At 39.2% G+C, this 25,993-nt stretch overlaps 1 protein-coding gene across 4 annotated transcripts in view; it reads right to left on the minus strand.

The window, feature by feature from the left end:
- Nucleotides 1–25,993, minus strand: part of RALY (RALY heterogeneous nuclear ribonucleoprotein) — a 2,391,440-nt gene that overhangs the window by 172,392 nt on the left and 2,193,055 nt on the right. For all 4 annotated transcript variants that reach the window (XM_044090254.1, XM_044090253.1, XM_044090255.1 and 1 more), the window contains one exon: nucleotides 24,975–25,047. In XM_044090254.1, the coding sequence (XP_043946189.1) occupies nucleotides 24,975–25,047 (73 nt within the window). The remainder of the gene's footprint in view (nucleotides 1–24,974; nucleotides 25,048–25,993) is intronic.

Consider the following 25,993-nt stretch of genomic DNA (forward strand, 5'->3'; position numbering starts at 1 on the left):
GTCATTCACACCAACATGGACAATGACAGAGTTGTATTTGTACTTGTTCTGGAGTGACCTAAGTGCTTGTGTTATGTGGTGGATCCTGGTGCCTGACAGGCAGCTAACTGTAACCTTCTCCTTGTCCAGCCTAGTTAGTGGGACATCAGTGTGCCTGACTATAGAGTCTCCTATTACTAGTGTGTTGGGTATGTTATTTTGCCTTAAGGGCTATGATTGCATGGCACACTGATTATGTGATGTATGTGTTTCATGGTTTGTGATGGCATGTGGAGGTTGCTTGGGTGTCTTCTTTGGAGGTCTCTGTTGCTTTTGCAGATTTTTATTTAGTGCCTCCAAGTATGTTTTCTTGTATTTATGTGTGTTATTTGCCGGTTTTGGTTTAGTAGGTCTATGTGAGACTGGTGGTGTGTTGCAAGTATTTTCCTTCTCCTCTTGATTGTCAGTTCCAGTCTTGGGTTGAGAGAGCTTTGCCTCCAGTTTGGCTGTATAATTGCATCTCTTGCATATATTAGTGTTTGGTGGTAGGAGGAGAAGGTTGTTTGTGTACATGAGGCATTTGTAACATTGCCTCAAAATGCCCAGATCCACCAGTTGGACTGGAGAGTACACCTGAAACTGCCCTTTGGACATGCCTGAATAGGTAAAGTGAGCTGTTTTACTGATTAGCTGGTAGGGACGAATATAGAGCCTTGTCCTTCTGGACAGTATAGGGGGTCTAATGCTAGGGTTAATTAGTGCTTGCTATGAGTTTTGAGCAAGTGCTGGGTTGGGAAATGAATGGTTTGAGTGCTTAAGTTGAAAGTTTGTCTAGTTCCAAGAGAAAAATTGAAGAGCAGACTTCGTGGAGCCGGGAAAAGTTTAACCCTAGCTAACCTGCACTGCCTGCCACGCAAAACCGCACAAATGCAGTTTTTATATCAGGGAAATGAAAGAGATAGAAATTAGCCCAAAATAGCCAATAAACTACTAACTTCTGGGCTGCAGCAAATAAGGCGCACAAATTTCAGAAAGAAACAGATCAAATAAGCAGGCACAATAAGCCTTTAACCAGAAATTCCCAGCTCAGAAGGGCAGTATCTAGCCTCTCCTCCCACAAGAGTGCAGACTACAAACCTTAATGTAAAATAACTGGCCTGAAGCCCAAGTGCTTAAACCAGAACTAATGCGCTTTTAGAATAACAGACAGTGAGCCTTCAATCAGCAATTCCCAACTTAGAAAGATGTAAGCTACCTGTCCTGCCACAACAATGCAGTCTACAAACCTTCTTAATGTAAAACAACTGGTTTGAAGCCCAAGTGCTTAAACCAAAAGGCTTCGAATAATAGTTACAATTTAATCATAGTTTCCTACCTGAACACCATTTGCCCTCTAGCATCAATTAGTTCCCTTACCCTTTCTTTCTCAAGTTCATATATGTCTTGTTTATAGGCAGTCCCAAATGTGACCCTTTGCAGGGTGGGCTCCCCAACATTTTGACATGACTGCCTTGTGGAATAGTGTTATCTAAAGCTTGGGAAATGAGGAACCATATAAGGAGCTGCTGAGCAAATAACAATGACCACCAATCTTGCTGTGGCTGGTGAAGTTACCTAACCAGTGACATGTACAATGACATGTAACCAGTGACATGTACAATGACATCAGTTCACTTGATGGTCACATCCACCCACCAAATACTGAACATTCTTGCTGTGTCCTATTATATGTATATCATGAGAGGCTCATGGTCTCCACCAGAGGTCTTACTGGCAGTAATCCATCTCTCTGTCTCTGACCATCTCCCTGGGATACCAGAGAGATGGTCATCAGCTGTATTGTCATATCCCCCAGCCAGTCCTACCAGCAGTATGAGTCTGTTCCTGAACTTGAATCACTGGCATTACAGACAGATGTCATCAGGCCAAGGGACCAGGGATTTACTACTTAAGCACTGTATTTCCACGGAGCTATGACTTCTGTTTCTTAGTTTCACTCAAGGAGACATGCACTTTCAGATATGCCATCCCCAACATGGCATGAGAGGCAGGAGCAGTTGCCATGGTGCTCTCTTTGGACCACCTATGACTCCCCCACCCCAAGCTGGATGAGCCAGTATTAGTCTCTCCACTCCCACATACACTTGCCAGTTCACCAGCACTTACGTTGCTAAATGAACTCTAGTTATCTGGCATATTATCAGAGCGTTATGCCTCCAAGCCATAGAGATGGCAGGACTGGATAATAAACATGTCAGTTTCTTAATACAACAAAATAGTAATCTTTTCAAGCCACTGTTTATTCTCATGAGCAAACTCCTTATTAATGGACACATGCCAAAAGTTTGGCACCAGCCTGCATATGTCCCTACAGAAAAGATATGTGTTACTACAGATCTAGACAACTACAGACAAACACTTGCATCTGTTCTGATAAAGTAGACTACAGTTGGACTTTTGTTAAGAGGTATAGGTGATCTTTCTGTAACAGACAGAATGGTTCCAAGATATTAAAGGATTATCAGTCCTTCTTAATGCAGTGCCCTTTCTCTGAGGACCTTATATGTGCACTTAATGAGGGTTTAGAAACACATTCCACATTCTTGGTCTGTGCCAAGGAAAATAGCACAGTCCTGAGTAAGTGTATTGTAGATAAACATGTTCAACTAAACATTAGTGGTTATGTAGCTCACTAGCTGGTTAAGAGCAGAATGCAGTAGATGAGAGTGGCAGGTTACCTATTTAGGTCTTCTGTGGTGTCTAGTGGAATCTCTACAGGCTCAGTTTTGGGATCATTCATATTTGTTCTACTTTTCCCTGACATAACTACAGATAAAGATGTATTATTAGCAAAAGACAGAGAAAATTGTAAAATATGAAGTATTATCTCTACAAAGTATACAAAAGTAATGCAGGATGTGGATAAAGAAAATACAGAGCAGAAGCAGAAATACAATTTCTTCTTTGGTGCTACCAAATGTGATATAATTACATCTGGAGACAAAGATATACACTTTGAATACAGTTAATGGCTGACAGTGAATCAAAGATGTAGCAGTCATTATGGACAAAAGTTTTGTTCATTAAATAACAACCAAAGTCTCTGTAGTACACCTGATACTCAAGGGTATATACAATAAAGTAGGGAAAGTTAATGTCCCTCTACATAAATCACCGATTACACCAATAATCTATATTTTGCTACATTCTCTAGCCTTAAGAACAAGTCACCCAAATCAGTAAAATAACAGAATGGCTTGAAAATAAAAATTACTTAGTCAGATTTCAAGAACTCTTCTTAATCTTTGTGCCTTGCAGATGTCTGAGTCAGAAACTGTAATTAATGTACAGTCATGTCTGATCCACCTCTGTTTGGAAATCTGTATTTAGAATGCATAGTGACCAGAGCTATATAAAATGTTGTTGTTGTATCTTTCGGCTTTTCCCGGTTAGCCCGGTTAGGGGTCGCCACAGCGGAACTCCGGTCCGCTAATGATTGGCAGTAGATTTTTACGTACCGAGTTGCCAGCCCTGACGCACAACCTTCAACGAAGGTATGCCCATTCACGCATGTCTCCACACAGAAGGTGCTTTAGCTGAGAATCGAACAGGACGTCTTACTGTGAGGCGACAATGCTACCTATAATGTATTGCTAAAAATAAGCACACGTAGAAAAAATGGGATGGGGAAATTACTTGGTGGTTTATGAAACCTCAGAATAAATTACTACTCTTAATAAGGTTATCATTAATTTAAAAACAACATTGTTTAGTACAGAAACAATAATTACAAACAGCATGGTATAAAAATAATCAAGCTTCTCAAGGGTCAGTAAGTCCCAAGGCAAACATTAAAGACCATGAAGTGCACATTGCCTGCATAACAGTCACAGACTGCATTGCTTACCATATATTATATGTACATGAATTGTTAGAAGCAACACTATGCAGTTATATAACAACTCTATAATGCAAGAGAAGTTGTTATGGTAACAACAGTAAGTGGGTGCTACTGGGATGGAAATGCCAAAATAGTGCATGGACAATAGTTATGCAAGGAAGGAACATTAAAATAGGATCTCTAATACTCTCATATCCCTTATTTCTAACTTTGATGCAGTAGCCTGTTTTATACAATATTTTTTTTAAATATGTCCACATGTAAGATCAGTGGTCTGAGATAAAATCAAGAATTGTGCTTTATGTATCAGGCATAATGGTCAAATACGTTCTCTTTCACATCATCCTTTTGCATTTTGTCTAAGGCCTCATGCCATATCCGCTGTTTTACAGTACTTATAATGGCAGGGGTGCATGCCCCCAAATTTTTACACTACGATATTTAACAAAATAAATAAAGTCTGTATGTATGTGTGTCTGTATTTTGTATAAGCTTGTTTTTTTGTTCACTTGAACTTGTATAAATCATAAGAGCCTTCTGAATGGTCTCTTGCATGCTTCAGATATTTGGCAAATTTGGATACATTTCATGAGAATTTATAGTATTTGTTAAAAGCGTAGCTAACTGAGCTAATTGTTTGTACAAATAAAGTAATTTGTAGCTGGAATATCTTTCTAAATAATTAAACATTTTGGATCAGCTTATATGTAGATTAATTAGCCCACACCACAATGATATGAACAACAGGAGGAGGCAATTTTGGGTTGCTCATGAGTCCTGAGAAGAGCACTCTAGGCTAACATCTGAAACTAAGGCGATAATAATTTCATGAAATCGTATCACACCTTGACTTAGAAATGGGGTCCATTTTTATCACAGTTTTAGAAACCTTTGGAGAAATTTAAAAGGGACAACCATTTCATGCATTTCAACAAATGGCCATGCTACATTTTCAGTTCTCTATGACTATATTATAAAGAATCTACTGCAGCTTAATCTGATTAAATGTTAGATGAAGCATGTCTGAAACAAACAGCCTGAAATTGATTTAGTTACTGTAATATTGCTATAAAAACACTGACAATCCTGACAGCGGACCGTTCTTCGTTGTGCACTGATGCACTAAATGAATTAGTTCAAATAGTTTGAAACAGACGTATAACTTCCTCACCGTTTGTAGTATTGTATATGTATTGTATATGTATTGTATATGTTAAACTGTGAACCTTGTAGTAGTAGTAATAGTAATAATAATAACAATAATAATAAATAACACTAATAATAATAACAATAATATGAACAATAACAATAATAATAATAAAAATAATAATAAACAACACTAATAATAATAACAATAATAAGAACAATAATAATAATAATTTATTTTATTTATTTTTTTATTTTACATTTGTTGACCGGGATAGTCCGACTGGATGCATGTCCATTTTCAGCGGAGGCACGGGGAGAAAAGCTCCAAGGGTAAGCAGATACAGCATTACATAATACCAGCATTACATATTGCAAACAGACTATTTACAAAGATTACATAAGTAAGCAAGTTAAACATGTTCCACAGGTTACAGTTAGTCCTGAGCACAAGTCAGGATTAAATTAAATTACACAGTAAACTGGTTAACAGATTTTTACACATTCAAGTTAGCCAGGCTTGATACATTGACATAGCCAGTTAAGTGACAAATGTTGTTTGAGTCTAGTTTTAAATTGACCTAAGGTGGAAAGTAAGGCAATATCAGCTGGAAGAGAGTTCCAGGATCTACTTACAGAGTTTGCAAAGAGAAAATCACCAGCTGTGTTATTAATTTTGCTAGTCTGAATTAGTAGTTTGTTAGAGGATCGAAGCGGTCTAGGATTGTTATAGGGGGTGATAATATTTTTAAGTGCAGGAGTATTGTCCGGATTATAGAGGATTTTATAGGCCATAATCAGTTGGTTATACTGGATTAGGCTAGGTAGTTCAAGCCAACCAAGCTGATTTAGATTGATGCAATGATGTGTCCTAAAAGGCAGCCCAGTGGCAAACCTGGCAATGTGGTTGTAGCAAATTGAGAGTTTGTTAAGGACAGTCTTGTTCAAATTCGAGAGTAGAGGGATGCATACAGAAGGGTTGAAAGAAGGTGAGAGCGAGCTATGGCAATTTTAGCTGGAGGGTTAGGAAGGCTTTTATTCTGTATAGTGACCCTAGTTTTTTATTGATGGTTTTGATAGTTTGGTTAACATGTAGGTCAAATTTGAGATTATTGTCTATGATGACACCTAATAGTTTTGTAGATGGGTCAGGGGAGATTATTGTGCCATCATTTGATTTTATGGTAAAGGTGAAAGCGGTAGACCTACGTGTTGGTGAAAATAACAGCATTTTAGTTTTTTTGGGATTTAGGATCAGATGATGTTCAAAAAGCCAGTTTTCTATTGTATTAAAGGTGGTCTGGGTAGCTGACCATAACTCTACTGGAGATGTGGCTGAGCAAATCAGAGTACAGTCATCAGCATATTGGATACAGCTGACTTTTGGGATGACAGTATAAAGGTCTTTAATGAAGATGGAGAACAGCAAGGGCCCTAGTATAGAGCCTTGTGGTACTCCGAGGGTGTTAGGTATAAGGTTAGAGAGTTTGTTCTGCCAGAGGACAGCCTGCTGTCGACCATTCAGGTAGGATTGAAACCATTGGAGGGCTCCAGTATCTAGACAGAATGTTTGCAGGGTGTGGATTAAAAGTTGGTGATCAACCATATCGAATGCCTTGGAAAGATCCAAAAAGAGGGCTGAGGATATATAATTATTGTTGCAATTATGGTTTATGGTGTTAGTAAAGGCTAGGAGGGCTGAAGTAGTGCTGTGATGAGGACGGAAGCCATGCTGAGTGTCTGCCATAAGGCGATTTTGGATTAGGTGGTGCATGAGTTGTCTATGATTACATTTTTCCATAATCTTTGCAAGTGGAGAGAGTATAGCTATCGGCCTATAATTGGAGAATTCAGTAGAGCTGCCTCCTTTGTGAAGTGGGATTACATAGGATATTTTCCAGATGGTGGGAATTTTAGCTTCTACTATGGTTCGATTGATTAGTATTGAGACGGGGTAAGCAATAGCATCAGCTGATTTTTGTAGGTACTCGGCAGAGAGTTGATCAGCAGAGAGTGTAGTGGGTTTTAATTTTTTGATCAAGGTACGGATAAGTGAAGTGGCGACTGGTTGGAAGCTGAACGCAAGTAGGTTTCTAGGGGTGCTACTTTCAGGACCAGGGGAGCTAGGAGGTAGTTGGCTAGCTAGGGCTTGAATTGTCTCAGTAAAGAATTGGTTAAAACTATCAGAAACATCTTCAGGGGCTTTATCAATAGTAGCAGCAGGGATTGGGGTTGAAGTTTGTCCAGGATGTAGTAGATTATTTAAACCTGCCCAAAACTTCTGAGGGTTATTTTGATTTACTGTCTGTAAATTACAGTAGTATTGTTTTTTGTCCTGTAAAATTGATTTTTTTGGTTTCGTTCCTGGATTGCCTGTATTTAATGTGATCTTGAGGGTCTTTAGAAGAACGCCATAAAGCCCATGCTTTGTTTCTAAGGGTAATTTTGAGTTTTGACTCTTTAGAAAGCCATGGCACAGTTTTTGCCTTTGTTCTCTTTGAATGAACAGGTGCATGTAAATCAAGGATCTCAAGGAATTTGTTGTTAAAGTATGCTACTGCTTCCTCTAAAGGGAGGTGTTTTAGAATAGACCAATTACATGAGTTTAGTTCTTGTTGGAATTTGGCAGGGTCAAAGTTTTTATTGTTTCTAACCTTTCTGAGTAAGGGTTGTTGGGAATTAATGGTTTTGTGCTTAATTACATATGTGAGAACGTGATTGCTTAGGCCATTAAGGAGGGTACCAGAGGTGTACAGTTGGGGGTGACTGTTTATGAGTACCCAGTCAAGTATACTTTCTTTTTGGTTGGGTTTACCTATCCTGGTAGGGGTGGATATGATTTGTGTAAATGCATGCAGGTTAATATGGGTGGTTGGGGATTCTAAGGAACAGGTGCCCCAGTCTATGTTAAAGTCTCCAAGTAGTAGGGTTTCTTGGGGGTAGTGACATGATAACCAGTGCAGGATATCTTCAAATGTAGATATATTGTTACCTGGGGGAATGTACATACAGATGATATTAATGCATTTATTTTTATTAAGTTGCAATTTGGTGGCAAGAATCTCATAGTTATTAATCTGAGGAGGTTGTATTACATCTATGGTAACATTCAACTCAGATTTATAGAGTACAGCTACCCCACCCCCTTTCCTTGAAGCACAATCCAGCCTGTGTATGTTGTACCCAGGTGGTAACACTTCATTGTCTTTAGTGTTAGGTTTTAACCAGGTTTCAGATAAACAGAGAATCTCAGGGGAGTGGACATCCAGAAGTGCATGCAATTCATGTACCTTGTTATTAATGCTTCTAATATTGAGATGACAGACTAGGAGAGAGTTAGTTGGCCTATTAATTGTAGGTTTGTAGCTTAGATTACAAGTAGAGGGGGTATGTGTATCTGAAGTGAGTGGGCCAGGGTTGGGGTGAATATCACCACCAAGTATTAGGTTGAGTCTATACTTGATGATGAACTTCAGGAATTTGTTTATTAGTTTGTGGTAGTGTTTGGATCTAGAGCTAATGTGCCTTGGGTTGAGATGTTGATAGACTGAACAAGATGTTGGATAGGATCTGGTACTGTAAGTATGGTTGAAGGTGGAAGGATTTACAGCTGGGGTGATAATAATAATAATAATATTATGATGATGATGATGAAAATGGACCCAGGAGTAGGACTGTAATGCAGGCACTCATTGTTATAATCCATATACAGGGACACAGTGCACTAGATGATGCAGTGTGTGTTAGCCACATCACATCCTTCTGTGTTTAACCACTAATGACAAGTAGGACTCTTGTCAGTGCTCGTTCTGGACACAGGGAGGATTTAAGATCAAGTGGAGAGGCACAGCCACCATGAATGCAAGTATGTCCTTTTGTTTTAATGTTGCAGTCTTACAGTTTGCAGCTGTGATGGTTTTTTACACTGGATCACCAGTGTCATCACAGTTAAACTATACTGGCTGTGGTGGGGTCTGAGTATATGAAACAAGCTGAAAACATCAATATGGACAAGGCTGCAACATTTCACTGGACAACAACTGGAAGTGTACACATGCAAAAGGTGACAGTTTTGTGTGGGGTTTGGTCTGTGTGTGAAAGTACATTGACTGCTATCTCTTGATCAATGTTAAAGAACTGCATAGGTTGAGGAGGTGTATGTCAATGAAAGAAGCTGAATAAATTATAATAGAAATACTTCTTTCATTTGCTCAAAAATAATTGTCACAGTTGAACCCAGTTAGAAAGTGGTTAGTCTGCATACATATGTATGGAAGAGATAATCTATGTGTGAAAGCAGCTACTTTATTGTCATTTGCCACAGCAAAACAATCATAGCTGGGACAAAATTATTTGTGTGTGCCAATCAAGTTGAATATATTAGTATGGGCGTTCATTTATTTGATCACAGTCAAATATCTGAGATGTACCTAGTCAAAAAGTGATAATGGGGGGGGGAGGGGGGGCTTAGTCTGTGTTTCAGAGGTTCATAGTTTTGTAGGTACTTACTAGGCTATTGATATTTGAGGATCTTATGGAGCCTATATCTTTATACACCCAAGGAAGTTTGTGACCCTTATATTTACATGCAGGTACCTCAGAGAAGAGCCAAGCAAGACTATATTAGAACAGTTACACGCTTTCCCTATCCATGGGGCCAATGCAGCTAAACCAGGTGTGAATATGTGGTTCACATCCATTTGTCCAAATTACATTCGAGTAGAGCAATTATTTTGCTTTATGTGGAATGGAAGACTGTTCCATAGAAGCAGTATTCTCTGTAATACAAACTATCCTGCCAACATGTTCTATTTATTTTGCAAAAGAGATTGAGATCCCTTGAGTGTCTTTGACACCACTGGGATTGTGAATGCATAATAAGTCAGATAGAATAGGTTTTATTGAAGCTCTGTATCCATGGCACAGGTCACCTCTCAGTACTCTACAGTATATGATATTGAGAAGAGGGACAAGGCTTTGAGATAGTCTGCATAGTCTTTACAACTTAGGCCCTTGAATTTTAAATGAGAAAGCACTGTGGCCATTCCAGTGTTTTAACAGATACAGACTGAAGGTGGCATTATACTCAATGAATGGCCTAATGGGTGCTGAGCAAAATGATTGCATTCCTAGATCCAGATGTAGCACCTTTAGATATAAGCTGTGCAGTGAAAAAGATCTTCTTACAACAGTAGATATGTGGTGATGAAAGGACAGTTTATTTTTGACATAGATTCCTACATCCCCAAGTACAGGATAACAGAGGTGATTTGTCAATTTGATAGTTACAAGAGGAGTTATGCTTGCCAAAGGATAGAATTACACACTTGTCGGCATTTAGTTTTATTCCATTGTTTTGACACAGGCTATTTGTTTGAGACAGTTATCTTGGAGGATCTTGATGTCCTCTGAGAAGTTTCTGATGACACTAGGTTTGCAGTCATTTGCAAATATGGTTATCTATAAACCATTAACATTAATTTTGACCTCCAAGAAGTAAATACCAAAGAGGAGTAGCCCGAGGACTGAACCCTGGAGCACACTGCTAGTGACAAGTCTTTTGAGGGAGATAGAACTGCCCACCCTAACTTCCTGGGTTCTATTTGTGAACCAGTTTATTATGTAATGAGTTACATAAGGATGGACATTTAGCTGGCAGGGTTTATCTATGATACCTGAGTGAGACATGGTGTTGAAGGCCTTTGCAAGGTCTAGATATGTGGTATGCACTGTTTTGCCTTCATCTATTGCTTCAATAACTCTTTCAAAGAAGCTGGCCATGTTAACTAAGCAGGATTTCCCTTGACGAATCTGAAATGGGTAGGCCTGAGAGACTTTAGATTACCTATCTCCTTATTTATTAATTACATAATGATCCTTCCCTTAACCTTACAGATGAGATTGGTTAGGTTTACTTATTAATTGCATAATGATCTTTCCCTTAGCCTTACAGATGAGATTGGTTAGGTTCAGGGATCTATAATTACCCAGGTTCATTGAAGCACCACCTTTCTGTAAGGGAATGACAGTTGTTGTCCTCCATTCATCTGGCATGAATCCTGTTTTGAGCCTGATATTGAATAGCTTTTGTAGAGGATCAGACAAGTCATATTTTAGGCTGACCAGCCTGATATGTTTTCTGGCCCCATAGATATAGTGATACTGGCCTTGTATAGCACATTGAGGACTTGTTCTTGTGAGATTTGAGGGGGAGGTATAGGTGTGAGCATGTGATCTGAGAATATTTGGGAGGGGGGTGAAGGTTGAACTAAATGTGTCTGCTAGAAGATTGTCTATGTTCTCTGGCTGCAAGAATATGACAACATTTACTACCAGCTCTGCACAGAGCTTGGCATTGTTTCTGAGTTGTTCACCATAATTAAATAATGCTTTGTGGTTATCCTTTGCTGGGTAGCTATTTTTACCTCATACCTGGATTTGTTTGATTTGATCTAGGTCAGGAGTTCTTTGTTTAGTTTAGTAAGAGTATTTTTTGAATCTTGATAGATTAATTTTTGTGTGCAAATGTGTTTTTTTTAATTTATTACAGAATAGCCTGTTTATATTTGGGTTCCAACATAGAGGTTTATTTTTGAATGTAGTGTTGTATTTGTTTCTGAAGGGAACAGGTGCATCTATGTAGCTATTTACATGTGCACAGAATTTGTCAGTGAAGGAGTCTTCAAGATGGAAGGCATTTTGAATTCAGCCAGATCATCACAAAGTTGTAGTAGACTAGTGTTTACATAATTTCTGAATACTGAGGCATTGGAAGATGCTTCTGGCTTTAGTTTTATGGTAAATGTGATTGACTTGTAGTCTGAGTTGCCTGGGGAAGAAGTTACAATTGATGGGGAACAAGCCTATTCTACTGTATGAACAACAAAACAACCGTGTGCACACAATAAGATGGGACTGGATGCTGCTGACAAATCATCATCTACTAAATGATGATTCAGTGACTGTCAAGCACGTCAGTGGTGCTGTTGTTCACAAAAATTACAGCACAGATTGCAGTTTTCTTTAAGTGGAATGGCTAATGTACACCCCCCAAAAAACACAGACTCTTCTTTTTGATGTAATCAGCTTTGAGCTCAATGTATCAAAAAACTTGAAATGTGTTCTGACTCAATTCTGTTGTTCCACCACATTTTGCTGAAAAAAGCAGTACAACGATTTGTATTAACTGCATATCGGGCTTGACATGCTGAATACAATACACTGAATGACCTCCTGCTATGATTCGAAATGTGGTGCTCAACTATTCCAGATTACCTAATTATCTTGGATAACATGACCATGCCTGTTAACATCTTAGTGCAAGAAATCTGGACAAAGCCTAAAGTAATGGGTGGCCAACAACCCAAAAATAGGAACAGATTTTAAATATTTCTCTTATAAACGTAAAAAAATTGCTGGAATAACAGGATTTCTGATAGTATGCATATTTCTGAAGGATATGAAGTCTGAAACTCAAACATTTGTCATTATTTAGTGACTTCAGTACTCAGTGGTTTGGCAGAAAAACACAGATTTCATGAGGAACAGACTAAAAACATGAGGTGAAATCTGGACAGTTTAGATGCACATGAGGCATGCCTATTGAGCATCTTGTAAGCTACACAGTGGAAAAAAATCATTGCTGTTTATTACATTGATTCTACAATGCATGGTTTTGTGACCCAGAAATGCAGAAGGTGAAGCAGGTGAGCTGAAACTGCAGGGGCTGTCAGGTGGATAATTTGTGCATTACAAGAGGCAATAAAAATAATTGGCTAGAGCTGTGAAGCATCGTCAGCTGGTACATCGTGTAGTTTCTTGTCACGTGATTTGTGGGGGTTAGTCTGTGGAATTATCAGGAGTAGTTATTACTTAGTAGCATGCTATTTTATTTCTGTCAGCCCTGACTTTATAGAAGATATTTCAAATTCCTATCCTGTTGTACATCTTGTGGCTTCTTCCAGATAATGAAGCTCTGAAACTGCTTTAATGGTTGAAGTTCATACCAAATATAATGTTTACTTGACTATTGCTATTGTTACGTCAGTGTATATAATCCAGGTAAGATGCTATATTTTATGCTCATCAGTATTCTGTTTCTGCCATTTCTACTTGACTGAATGCATCATCTGGCAGGTAAACGACATGCTGAATCCATGCCATAAGTAACTGCCTCTAGCTGAGTGTCATGCTATTGCTCTAATTTGTTTTTGTAAATGCAAGTAAAATTACAAACAAAATTATATATTCTCTTTAATCAGAGGCACATTTTCAGTTGCACAGTTGTATACTTGTTTAACATAAGTAACACAAATTCTTAGATCTTTTTACCAAAAATCAAGATGTCTGAGAAATGCCTTGAAAGTAGGGTGGTTAACAGAAGTCAGCACCCTACTTACATTATTTACCTCAAGGTGCAGTAACCTCTGAACTGACATAATTCGATAGATGGAGTATGGGACTATGTTCCCTGTCTGCATTTACTTTGCCATGTACAGTGGCTGGCAGAATAAATTCACAGAAGATATTATATGCATTGCTCAGGCATGCTATATTTGGTAACCAGTGGTGTTGGAGTGGTTCATTTGAGAAATGTGTTGATGCATGCAGTTTTCATTAATAAAATTAATATATACCAATACGTTTTGAGCAGCAGGTTATGCCAAAGTTCATAGGTTCATAGATGATTATTAGGCTAATGGCACAAGACCCTTTACAAGGACAGGCGATAATACCCAGGATATGACAATATTATATCTTAATTCCCCAGATATGGGATGGGGTAGTATCAGGGAAGTAGGTCTTTGGGTGGTGGAGTCCTGAATCATTTTATAGACTGCCTCTGTCCATAAGGGACATGTGCAGTACCCCAGGAGTGAATTTACAGCTCCCCATCCATTTATCCAAATTATTTTTGAAAGTGAGTGAGGGATGGGCTTTGTTTTACGAAGATGGGAAGTTTATTCCATAGATGAGGTAGATTCTGGTACATGAATCTGTCTCTCCAGCAAGTTCTATTAGTCACAAATAAGGTTTAGGTCCATGGAACGCATAACCCTTGTATAATTTTTCTTACAAATATGTAACATTTTCATCAGAACTGGATCAAAAAAATTCCTTGTAAGTCAGGCATATATCCCCTCTCAATAAATGATATTAGATGGAGTAAAGGAATAAGGCCTTTAGTCGGTCTGCATAAAACATGTGTCTTACACTTTGTATTTTATTAGCGAGAAACCTCTGGGGCTACTCCAGCTGGTGTAAGCGCTTGGTTAGGCACATGCAGAAGGGAGCATTGTACTTGATTACGGGCCTGATGAGGGTCAAGTACAATGGCAATATGACATCCTTTGATCTTGATACCATGCCTTTACTTATAAATTGAGCCACACAGAAGGATTTCTTCACTACTGTAGCTACCTAGTAGTCAAAGTTTTGGTTACTGTCTATCTGTGTTCCTAAGTCCCTCACCACTGGGTCTACTTGTAGGGGTGTGCCATTAAATTATAATTTGCAGGGATTTCTGATTTACAGAAGGGTATGATTATGCATTTTTTAGCATTTAGTCTCAGACTATGGTTTTGGTACCAGTTGTTTGTCCTTTTTAGGTCTGTTTGTCAGATGTCAGCATTATTTGAAGATTCAGTGATTGCTCCCAGCTTACAGTTGTCAATGAACTTGGTGAGCCAGAGGGCCCCAACATTGACCTTCACTTTAGAGAAGTATATATCAAACAGGAGGGGTCCCAACCCTAAGCCCTGTTGGACACCGCTAGTAACAGGTTTCTTATCAGAGGTGAGTTCACCTATCTAGACAACATGTGTCCTGTCAGTGAGCCAGTTTGCTATCCATTTGACAATCTAGGGGTTTATGCCTAACTTAGCAATTTTATCTATGATGCCCAAGTGGGGGATTGTGTTGAAAGCTTTGGCCAGGTCTAGATAAGTGGCGTGTACCATTTTACCCTCAAACATAGTCATGGTGACTTTCTCAAAGAAGGCAGTACATCCTTTTGACAAAGCCAAATTAGGTCTGGTCCAGTGTTTGGAGAGTTCCTAATTCATTATTGATCAGGTCCATGATAATTGTGTCCATGGCCTTGCAGGTAAGACTGGTCAAGCTTATGGGCTTTTAGTTCCCTGGGTCAGTTGATGGGCTCCCCTTGTGCAGAGGGAAGACTGTTGCAGTCTTCAATTCCTCTGGGACAAAGTCTGTATGGAGACTGTGGTAAAGGAGGGCTTCTAGTGGCTCTGATAGATTCTGTTTTAAGCTATTTAAGAGGGATCCTCTGGAGGCTGTGTTTTTGGCTTTAATGAGTGCAGTAAGGACCTGTTCCCTCCTAATGACCGGTAGGAGGATGACTGAAGGTATTTCTTTGGATGTGGTAGGAGGTGATGCTGTGGGAGGGAGTTTGAACTGAACTTGTCGGCCAACAGTTTTGCTATAGCTTCAGGTTGGGTGTTGTGTTGCTGTTCGTGATTAACTTGGCAATTGCTGAATGTTTCCCCTGAGGTTACGAACAAAAAAAAAAAAAGTCTTATGGTCATTTTTCCCCTGTGAGAATACCTTTGCTTCATAGTTTGCTTTGGCAGATTTGACCAGCTCTCTAATTTGTTTCTTAAGACAGGTGAGTGTCTTGTTGCACTGTTTTGTCTGTTACTTCTTGGCTTTGGAGAGGTTTTATTTTCCTTTTGTTGCATAGCCTATTTTAGCTAGGGGTCCACCAGGGTGGTTTATTTTTGCCTGTTAATCAAAGGTTTGACTTGGACAGGTACTACCTCCTCTATGCAGCTATGAATGTGGTTGTACAGTGCTTTTGTGTACACCTCGGAGTATGCCTCAGTGTCATCCAGGTTCAGACAGACTTGAAAGTTTAATAAGCTGTCACTTAGTTTGAGTTAATGGGCCTTAGCAAAGTTCTTAACAGGTTTGGAGTTTGCTGAGGGTTCAAGGTTAGTTTTAATACTAAAGGAGATAATTTTGTGGTCAGATCTTACCAGGGAGATGTTAGTGCATGGGAAGGAGCAGCATCTCCCCATGTTTGTAAGTAGTAGGTCTAGGATATTTGGAGCTAACTAGTTGTCCAAGGTTTTTCTATTGATGAGGTCCAAAATCCTCTGAGCAAATGAATTATGGCTTGCAGTTCATGGATGGGTAGATGAAGTCAGCCATAAGTATGGTAGTAGGCTGAATGTTCAGAGATTCCAGTAGGTTTAAGTAGGAGGTGTGATATTCCAGACTCATGTTAGGGGATCTATAGCTAGCAGGGACATGATAGGGGGTCACACATATGGTTAACTGCACATGCAGGGCATGCAGCAGCTCAAGCAAGTAATTTTGTTGGACCAGTCTAGCAGTGTACTTGTCCTTTATGAATGCTGAGACACCTCCTCCCTTTGTTTTATCCTGAGCTGAGGGGGATTGAATGTATGAAAGGCACTGTAGCTTTTGATAGCTGGGGTGCTTTCCATGGTTCTGAACCATGTTTCTCTGACTACACATATGTCAGCAGTCTCCAAAGTGAGGAGTGCCTCCAAGGAGTGCAGCTTTTTATTTAAACTCCTAGCATTGAGCAGCAGTACCTTTACATAGTTATGAGTGATTTTTGTTAAGTTGGAGGGTTTAACAACTTGGCAGTGCCTAAAAAATGCACTCTGGGGATACATAAAGTTTTTGTCAATATCTGGAAGCCAAGAGGTGACAAATGCAAACCATCTCTGGCAAAGCGTCATGGTTTGTCAGTCATGTCTTCCAAGGCTGACAGATATTGCATCCCCTTCTTATGGCACCAGAAACTAAGCCAATTGTTGAAGTCAAGTCATGTTTTGCTGGTACTGTGACATCATCATTGGTGAAGGTATGATGCTACTCAAGGCTAGAGTCATAGCCGCCTACGACACATATAAAGAGAGCTCCATCATGTCTCTCTTCATATAGTGCAGTGAGGTATGTCTTAGGCTGTTTACATCCACATGGACTATGACCATGTCATAATGGTACTTGTGGTTTAAAGACCTAAGTGCATGTGTGATCTGTTGGATCCTGGCTCCAGACAGACAACTCATTGTGATCGTCTCTTTGTTTAGCCTGGTAAGGGGGACATCAGTATGTCTTACAATGGAATCACCAATAACTAGAATGTTTGGGTGTGTGGTGTGTTGCTTTGGGCTTGAAAGTGCGGCTACTATAATTTTCAGAGTTATGTCTTGTGTGAAATGCTGGGTTTTTTTTGAGTGTTTGAAGGGCCACTGAGAGATGCTTTTAGGTGGTCTTGGAGGTTTGGGTAGATTACAAATGAGTACCTTTGCATATGCGGGTCTATGTGTTTGTTCCTTGGTGTTGGTAATGAATGTTTTGAGTGTAACGCCGACAACCTGGTTTGCATTTTTCGTGTGTGCATGTGAGAGCTTTTCCCACAAATGACAATGTTTATCTACATCTCTCACACACTGTGTTTGTATGTTCTAAAATTAAATGGTTGTCAGTGAACATGAGGCAATTACTAGACTGCCTCAGGATGCCCATATCCACCAGGCCAGAAGTAGAGCACCTATCCATTATACCAGATCCTTAGTGGATGGGAAGAAGTAGGGGAGAGTCACTTAAAGGTCTAAGTGAGAGTGTTTAGTAGTATATTATTAAATTACCTGCAGTGGTGCTGCACTCTGCACAAACTGGCAGCTCTTCAAGCATCTATTAACAGTGGGAGACTATGGAGAGCGTTTCCTACAGAGGATTTTAAACTGGAGTAGTTTGCTAAATATACAAAACACTGGTAACCATGTTTAAGAGATGCACGAATGTGAGGCTTTTGTACCAGCAGGATGAAAGACTTTTACACAGTTGCAGTGTATGCTATAGTAGCATATACTTGTAAGTCTTTATTGCGGATGCTAAGTACACCATGTAATATACTGTACCTGATGGTAGCTTATGTGATAGGTGTGTGGCTGTTAGAGCAAGAAGGCTCTGAGCTGTTAATAAGCTGCTTCCAATAGTCAAGGGTACAGGATTTGATTCTTTCCACCTCCATTTGCCTACTGTGTGACTTTGAAAAAGTCACTTGACCAATCAGTGCTACCAGATCACCCCCTGAAAAGGGACAGTTGTATCCAATAGGCTTACCTTTTCAACAAATGTATAAAATAAAAAACAAATTTGTTTCAAATCTTAGCATTTTGGTGATATTAATGATACAGACGTCTTTAACATGTGATTTGTATGGTATTCATTGTAGTACTTTGTAAGTATGTGCATATTAATGTCCAGCAAACCACAGCACACTGATATCCATTGAACCTTTTATTATTTTCCAAAGATCCTGATTCCATACTGTAGCCCTCAGCAACTCACATAACCTTCTGCATCCACAGTTTCCTTTTGATAGAAACTTAAATGCTCCAGCCTGTTTTCTTGCTTACTAAAAACATGTTGGTATATTGAAATAATTATTTTTGGTTTACCGCTTTTGATTTATATAACACAAGCCCAAATCACCTTGCAAAATGCAAATTAAGTTCAAGCTCAGCTGACAGTTACTTGCAAAAGTGAGTAAAGGGCAGTATTAGTCTCTTATTCACCATAATAAGATTTCCTGTAGTGCTTGGCCATCATGAATTGAGCACAATATGCACTGTCCATCCAGCTGTTAACAATGTACTCATACTCTTAATATACTTAATGCTTGCAGGTTTTAAATACTTTTTTCTGTTTTGCCCATTTTCTCATTAAATAAGAATCTGTGGGTATGAATATATAAGATCATATGAAATTCAAGGCAACTGAGCCTTGCAACCATTCATGCTTTACCAGTGTCCATCCTCAGACTGTACCTCTTCTCTCAAGGTGGGCCAGGCCACTGGGGTGAATTTATAAATACGTATCCGATCATCTAGCTCCTGGTTGAAGGAAGACAGAGTTGCAGATGGATTCTGTTTCAGAGATGTAGAAGGTGCTGTGTAATGAACCTCTCTCCACCATGTTTTATTTGTCTGCTGGTGAAGATTTATGTCATGGATTCTTGTACTTGTGGGACTACTTGATTTATGGACATACAAGTTAGCCAGGGCTGGGTCCCTGATGGCTTGGGAGGCAAGGCATAGGTCCCTTATCAGGAGTCTGTAAGATACTAAATAGAGGGTCAGCACTTCCAGCATTTGCTGGTAACTTAGGGTTTTAAGCCAGTGATCTTGGTTAGGAACAGCTGGAGTTGTGACGTCCTTCCTCTGGGCCAGTGATGAAGGACTCTCAGTCTTCACGATGGACACTGGTGAGGGACATTCACTTGGAACAAAAATGGATACAGACAGTATTTCCAGATGTAGATCTCTGAAACAAGCACTATTTCCCTTAAGAGCACACAGGGAACATACTCTTGTCCTAGGGCTGGGTTTCCCTTTCTCTCACCAGGCCCCAAATAAGACTCCACACTGACCACAGCTGTAAAGTTGAGTCCTCAGCCAAGTATTCCAAGCCAAGTCCTCCACGACCTTCTCTGTCCAGTGCTCTGTGTGCCTGCTCCAAGTAGCTGACACCAACACTCTTTGAGATTTGATTTTCACACACACACGCACACATGCACAGACAAACACACACACACACACACACACACACACACACACACACACACACACACACACACACACACACACACACACACACACACACACACACACACCACTTGGGAAAGGCTGGGATAGAATTACTAGCTATGCCTCCTCTGCCCAGACTATAAGGTAGGTACTGTCACCAGAACACTCCAAAGCCAGCTACTCTAAGCCTCTTACAAGGGCACCCAATTATACTAAGTGAAATTAATACTAATACAAATGGTAGTGTTTGACCACTGCAGCAAGGCTTTCAGAAGTGGCCACAGTGTCACCAAATAAATATAAGCACTCTCAAAGGTTAATATATTCTCTAAAAGACCAGCCTCGCTGAAAAGTTTAAATATATGTAATAATAAATAATAAAAGAACATGAAAATACTAAATATATACTTAGCATAAACACCAGAGTTTCAATCACAGGCAATATTAAAAAGAATACAGATGGATAGAGTCACACAGAAAAACAGTACTTAACTAATCTCGCTATATTTTCCTGACTGGTCTAAAGAATTACTATTCCCTGGTTACTTACTAAAGATAATGTGGGTATGTGGTCTTCTTTGTCAGGTTTCACAAACAGACTGCTCTGAGACTTCTGTCTCATCTAGTATTAAAACATAATTTCACTGCTGGATTACAGAATGACATCGCATACATCTGTCATCTGACTCTGGTTCCCACACTACTCCCTTTACTAGAAACTCAGCCAGAATCTAGCACATATGTGTTACCATATACACAACACACAGAGCTTTGCTAAGATGTGTTATAGCACCTGGAAGCTATACAACCATTTTAAAAGTTCCACCCTTTCAGGGTAGCAATGACTATACCCCTAAGGACAATATGGTAGGATTCTTAGTCCTAGTTTTCACAGATATTTTATCTCTGGCTGCAATCAGAACTGTAAGATATAATACTTATAGCCTAAACCAGGTAATTATGTCAGACTATTTTTCAAAGTTGGCTGGACTGAGATTAACCTCTTCTCTTCCATTATCCTCTATTACAATATATTAATTTCAACAGTTACAATACAGTCGGATATACAGGTGCAATTATTTTCCATTCAGCAGGACCCACTGTTGGTACATTTTTAACACAAGCATCTTTACAAATACATTTTTAATATAAGCACTTGTAGAAATCAGTTTGATATACAAATGACATATACTTCTTTACAAAAAATAATCTAGCTAAGTTGGCATATATTACACATGCACTGCCCTACTCTCTTTGGTATAGCTGGCACTACCACACATCATCACAGGGATCTTTCTAGTTTTTAGATATGTCTAGTGAGGTGTATCCCAAAGGGAATACCATATTCAATAATTGGCCTAATCAGTGCTGAATATAAGGGAACAATGATGTCTTTAGATCTACATGATATTCATTTGGCAATTAGCTGTGTTAAGAACTGTCAGATTACTGTCACTGCATGATGATCAAAGGGGAGAAAATTATCAATCCAAGCTCCAAAGGTCTCTAACAACATTCTTTGTTTGAAGTGGGGTATTATCAAAGCTTTATGCTGGGAGGGGTTATCTACCAAAAGTGACAGTATTACACTTTTTGGCATTTAATTTGAACCATTTTTAGTACATTGGATATTTATGAGTGTAAGTTCTAGTTTAAGGGAATGGGTGTCTGGGGGGAGGGGATTACTTCACAATAACTGCCATCTTGAAGTCATCTTCAAACTTGGTTAGCAAGAAGTCTTATTTCATGGTTTGGAGATCAGAAAAGTAAATGTTGAAAAAAACAAGTCCCAGTGCTGTCTCTTGTGGAACACCACTGGTCATCTTCATACTCTCTGATGAGGCACCTGCTATCAGCCCCATCCAGGTTTTATATTTATTTATTTATTTATTTAACATTTGTTTACCAGGAAAGTCTGACTTGGAACAAAGCCAATTTTCAGCAGAGGCCCAGGGAGAAACGCCCCAGACACATGTCTTTGTAATGTAGGAGGAAACCGCAGCACCCAGAGGAAACCCACATGGATGCAGGGAGGAGATGCAGACTCTACACAGAAGGCACCCCAGCAGAGAATCGAACTGGAGAACCTCTTGCTGTGAGGTGACAGCAGAACCGGTCCACCACTGTGCATATTTTAGACATAGAGATCTATTTGTTATGCATGTAGCCTTCTAACTGTGCTAGCACAGGAAATAGAGTTAATTGCTTGGCCAGGTCAAGATGGGGTTATGCTCAGTATGACCATTGTCATGAGCCTGTTACCATTTCAAAGAAGTTAATCAGATTCATTAGCAGGATCTACCCTTGACAAAGCAAAACTGTTGCGGGTTTAGCCCTGATGTGATTTTTAATGCCATAGTTTATCAGGTCCATTATAACATGTACTGTGGCTTTGCAAGTGAGACACACCAGACAGGTGGGTCTATAGTTCACAGGGTCAGTGGTGAGGACCACCCTTATAGAGTGGCATCACTTCTGCTGTGCTCCAAACCTCAGGGACAAAGCATCAGCAATCAAATGTCAGTAAAGAAAAACAAAGAAGAAAAACATTATTTACCTGTGTGACACTACATTTTGGGGAAATAAAACCTCCAATCACAATTTTCTTGGTTTAAATTATGTTCCGTCTTTGATCTTGTCAAACTAAGTACTGATAAATCAGGTATCCACAAGTAGTCATATTACCCACTAGTATATATTACATTGCATTTAAGTGGTCTGATGTATGTATGTGATCACAGGATCACAGGAGATTTCTAGGCTAATGGCTCTGGAGCCCTTACAAGCCTAGCCAAGAGTTTATCCCCAAAAAAGAAACCTCAGTCAGCACCTGTCACCCCTGTCAGTGAGGGACACAGGTGGAACCCCTGTGGCTAATTTGTGGTTGCCCATTGAGTACAATTGCCCATCCACTCATCAAGGTTGCACTTGAAGAGGGTCAGCGATATACTCTGTTTGTCGTGTATGGGGAGTCTATTCCAGAGATGGGGCAGCCTGTGGGAGACAAAAATGTCTCTCCAGCAGGTTTTGTTAATGTCATATATTAGATTTAAGCCTTTCGGTCTGGTACTATGTGAGGAGTTAGACTTACGGATATGGAGTATCTGTAGTACAGCAGGATCTGAGATTGCCTTGTAGGCGAGACACAGATCACCTCTGAGCAATCTGTACAGTACAGAGTAGAGTGATAGTGATTTGAGCCTGTCCACATAGGACAGGTGTTGGAGGCTATGGATTCTGTTTGTGAGGTATTTCTGTGGCCTTTCCAGTTGGTGCAGGTGTTTGGAGAGGTACATACCAAACGGGGTGTTGTACTCAATGATTGGCTTAATAAGGGAGGAGTACAGAGAGGTAATAACATCCTTTTTTTTCTGGATGCAATCCCTTTACTTATGAGATGAACCAAGTAAAAGACTTTTCTGACCACTGCCGCTACATGATGGTCAAATGTGAGATTGTTGTTAACTTGTGTACCCAGGTCTCTCACCACAGGTGGTGTGCTTAGGGGGCTGCTGCTAATGTGGTAATCAGTAGGGGCCATGTTTTTGCTGAATGGTATGATAATACATTTTTTTTATGCATTTAACTTAAGGCCATGACTTTGGCACCAGTCATTTATTGCTGTGATACCCTCTTGAAGTATGTTAACATCATTTGGGGAGTCAATGACAAGTCTGCAAATCTGGTCAGCCACAGGCCTTTTGTCTTTGCCTGGACCTCTGAGAAGTAGATGCCAAAAATAGGAGTCCCAGGACAGATCCCTGGGGGGCACCACTAGTGACAGTTTGGCTGCTGGAGGTAGAGGTACCTATTTTGACCTTGTGGGTCCTATATCACCCTATTGTGAATGTGTTCACACTCCTGCTTGTAAGGAAGAAAATAATGTAGCCAAATAAATACAGGCATTGCAAATCATAAAAAATGTGATTAAAGCATATATATCTTGTGTCATGTACCTTTAAGTAATCATGAATGAAATCTAGGAAAATTCTGAATATTCCGGATGAAGAAGAGAAACAAAACATACACATTTTCTTACAGTAAAATTAAGTTTTATGTGAAAGCCCATTGATATACAGCCTTACACATTTGGCATTCCTCTTTCTAAACAAATGACTTATAGGGCTTATCTCTGCAGTAGGTGCTTCTATGTATACTACTAAAGAATCTCACTCATGGTTTTCTGGAATGCACTGACTTACAAAAGAAGAATGATAAAATGTTAGTTAATATCGTGTTTGGTGTAAAGAGCTAAGCAGAAGATAAAGAGTTTTAAGAGTTTTATTTCACTAGGACAGAACACTGATCCACATGGACATTTTTAGACAACCCAGGAACACTGTCTAGTTAAGTGACTTGCTCAGAGTCGCATAGTAGGCAACTGCAGGCTGAAGGAATCAAACCCTGGGCTACAGAAAGGAGCTCATTAAAAGCACATACCTTTAATCCTTTGTGCAAAATGCCATGCTTAGAGTTAGAAGACGTAACATGACTAGGCTATGTTATGGTACAATGATGAGCAGACAGGGTAAGAGGATAAACAAAAAAATTAATATCTCAAGTTTTTTTTCATTAATCTGACCAATTCCTGTAGCATTTTGCAGAGATTCAGGTTTTAATTTTGGTGATATATATTTTTTTCAAAATCAAAAAGATGCACAATGTATTTGTCACAATATAGGTAATGCTCCATACCACAACATGATATTTAACATCTGCAATTAATATAAGAGGCTAAACCTTCTTTTTGTAACAATTTATAATTCCCATGAGTAAGAGCTGTTTGCAATACAAACATAGGCTACCACCAAATATTTAAACATAATACTGTTGCTTTTCGAATATGTGACCAGCCATGTCATATATAAACACAGTAAAACATTAACATTGTAAAGTACTGGTGTGTTTACATTCCTGTCTGCCAAGAACATTTGCTTCTTTTCAGAGTGTTGTAAAGTTCTTTGATGTCTGAGAGTTATGCTGAATAAATTGTTCAGTGTGTACCTACTTCTTAACATCTTTGCTCAAAAATTCTGGACAAAGCCAACAATAGGGAGACAAGAGTCAAAAATCAGAGATGTTTTTAAATATTAATCTAATTAACTTAAAAAAGTAGGTGGAATAATTGGTTTTGCATCAACACACATTTTGTTAACAATAAGTATAAATCTCTAATGTCTGACATTATTGACTAAATGTAATCCCAAGTAATTTACCAGAAATTCAAACCTTTTAGGAGGGTAGGATGAAAATATGAGGCAAAATTACAAACATTTGAGAGGTCTGATTGTGCATGCTGTTCCATTTTGAAGTCAATGATTACTGTTTCCTTTCATAGTCTATCACTACAGACGTACCTGTATAATGCAGATATGGTTCTCTTCAGTACTTTGGGTCTGGTGGGCTTTGGCTCTCCAGCCATATTAATGTCTGCAGAAAAATAAATAAATACAAAGAATATTAATCTCAAATAACTGCAAAGACATCCTATGTATATTAACATATCCTATAAATCTTTTCTCTTGCTTGTTTAAATAATGGATTGATTTTGAACTGCATCCATATGTCTGGGGGTTGTGATGTGCTCATCACATATGGTGCAATTATACATCCATTATCAGTGTGTCCAAGTGGTCCCATGGCAGTGTTACTCAGCATAAAGCTTCATTAAACCCATTTACACATGAAGGCAAAGAGTAAGCGTTTGACTTGATTAAAAGGGGATGACCTTAATCAACGTTATATGGAATGCCAATGTACGTGTGATAAATATATAAATGTTGTCATACTGAATAGGCAGACATCCAGGGTGGGAGCATAAAGCTAGAAATATATATATATATATATAGATTCACTTTATAAGCTCGAAATCATGAAATATCAAATTTCAGAATCTCGAGCCTATAAAGTGGAAATCCGAAAACCTTGAAAGACTAGAAGCACGAAATTCAAAATCTCGCATGTCGAAGACATTGAATTAGTGGTTCTGGTGTTGTGCTATGTGCATGGATTCAGGTAAGTGTTTTTGTTTAAGGGTTTTGGGCAGGGGCTGTGGTGTGTGTTAGTGTGTTTTGTTACAGTGATGTGTGTGTGCAAGGGGAATCTTGTTTGTGTGGTGGTGTTTCGTGTGTGTGTATGTAGTGCAACCTTGGAGTTAGAATATTTAAGTAGGGGGTGTGGGGGTGCAGGGGGGCTTGCCCCCCTGCATATAGTAAGGGTAGGTGTGTTTATTTAGTTGTGTGCGTGTGTGTTGTGTTGCTTTTTTGAAAGTGTCGGGAGGTATGTGTGTTTGTGTTTGTATGTGTTGTGTGCTGTGTGTTTTTGCGGTTTTGTGGTTTCGCGGTTTTGGGTATCGTGGTTGTCTGGTTTCAGTGAT

Source organism: Protopterus annectens, chromosome 12.part0 (assembly GCF_019279795.1).
Source record: "Protopterus annectens isolate FY-2018-M chromosome 12.part0, PAN1.0, whole genome shotgun sequence".
Lineage (NCBI taxonomy): Eukaryota > Metazoa > Chordata > Ceratodontiformes > Protopteridae > Protopterus > Protopterus annectens.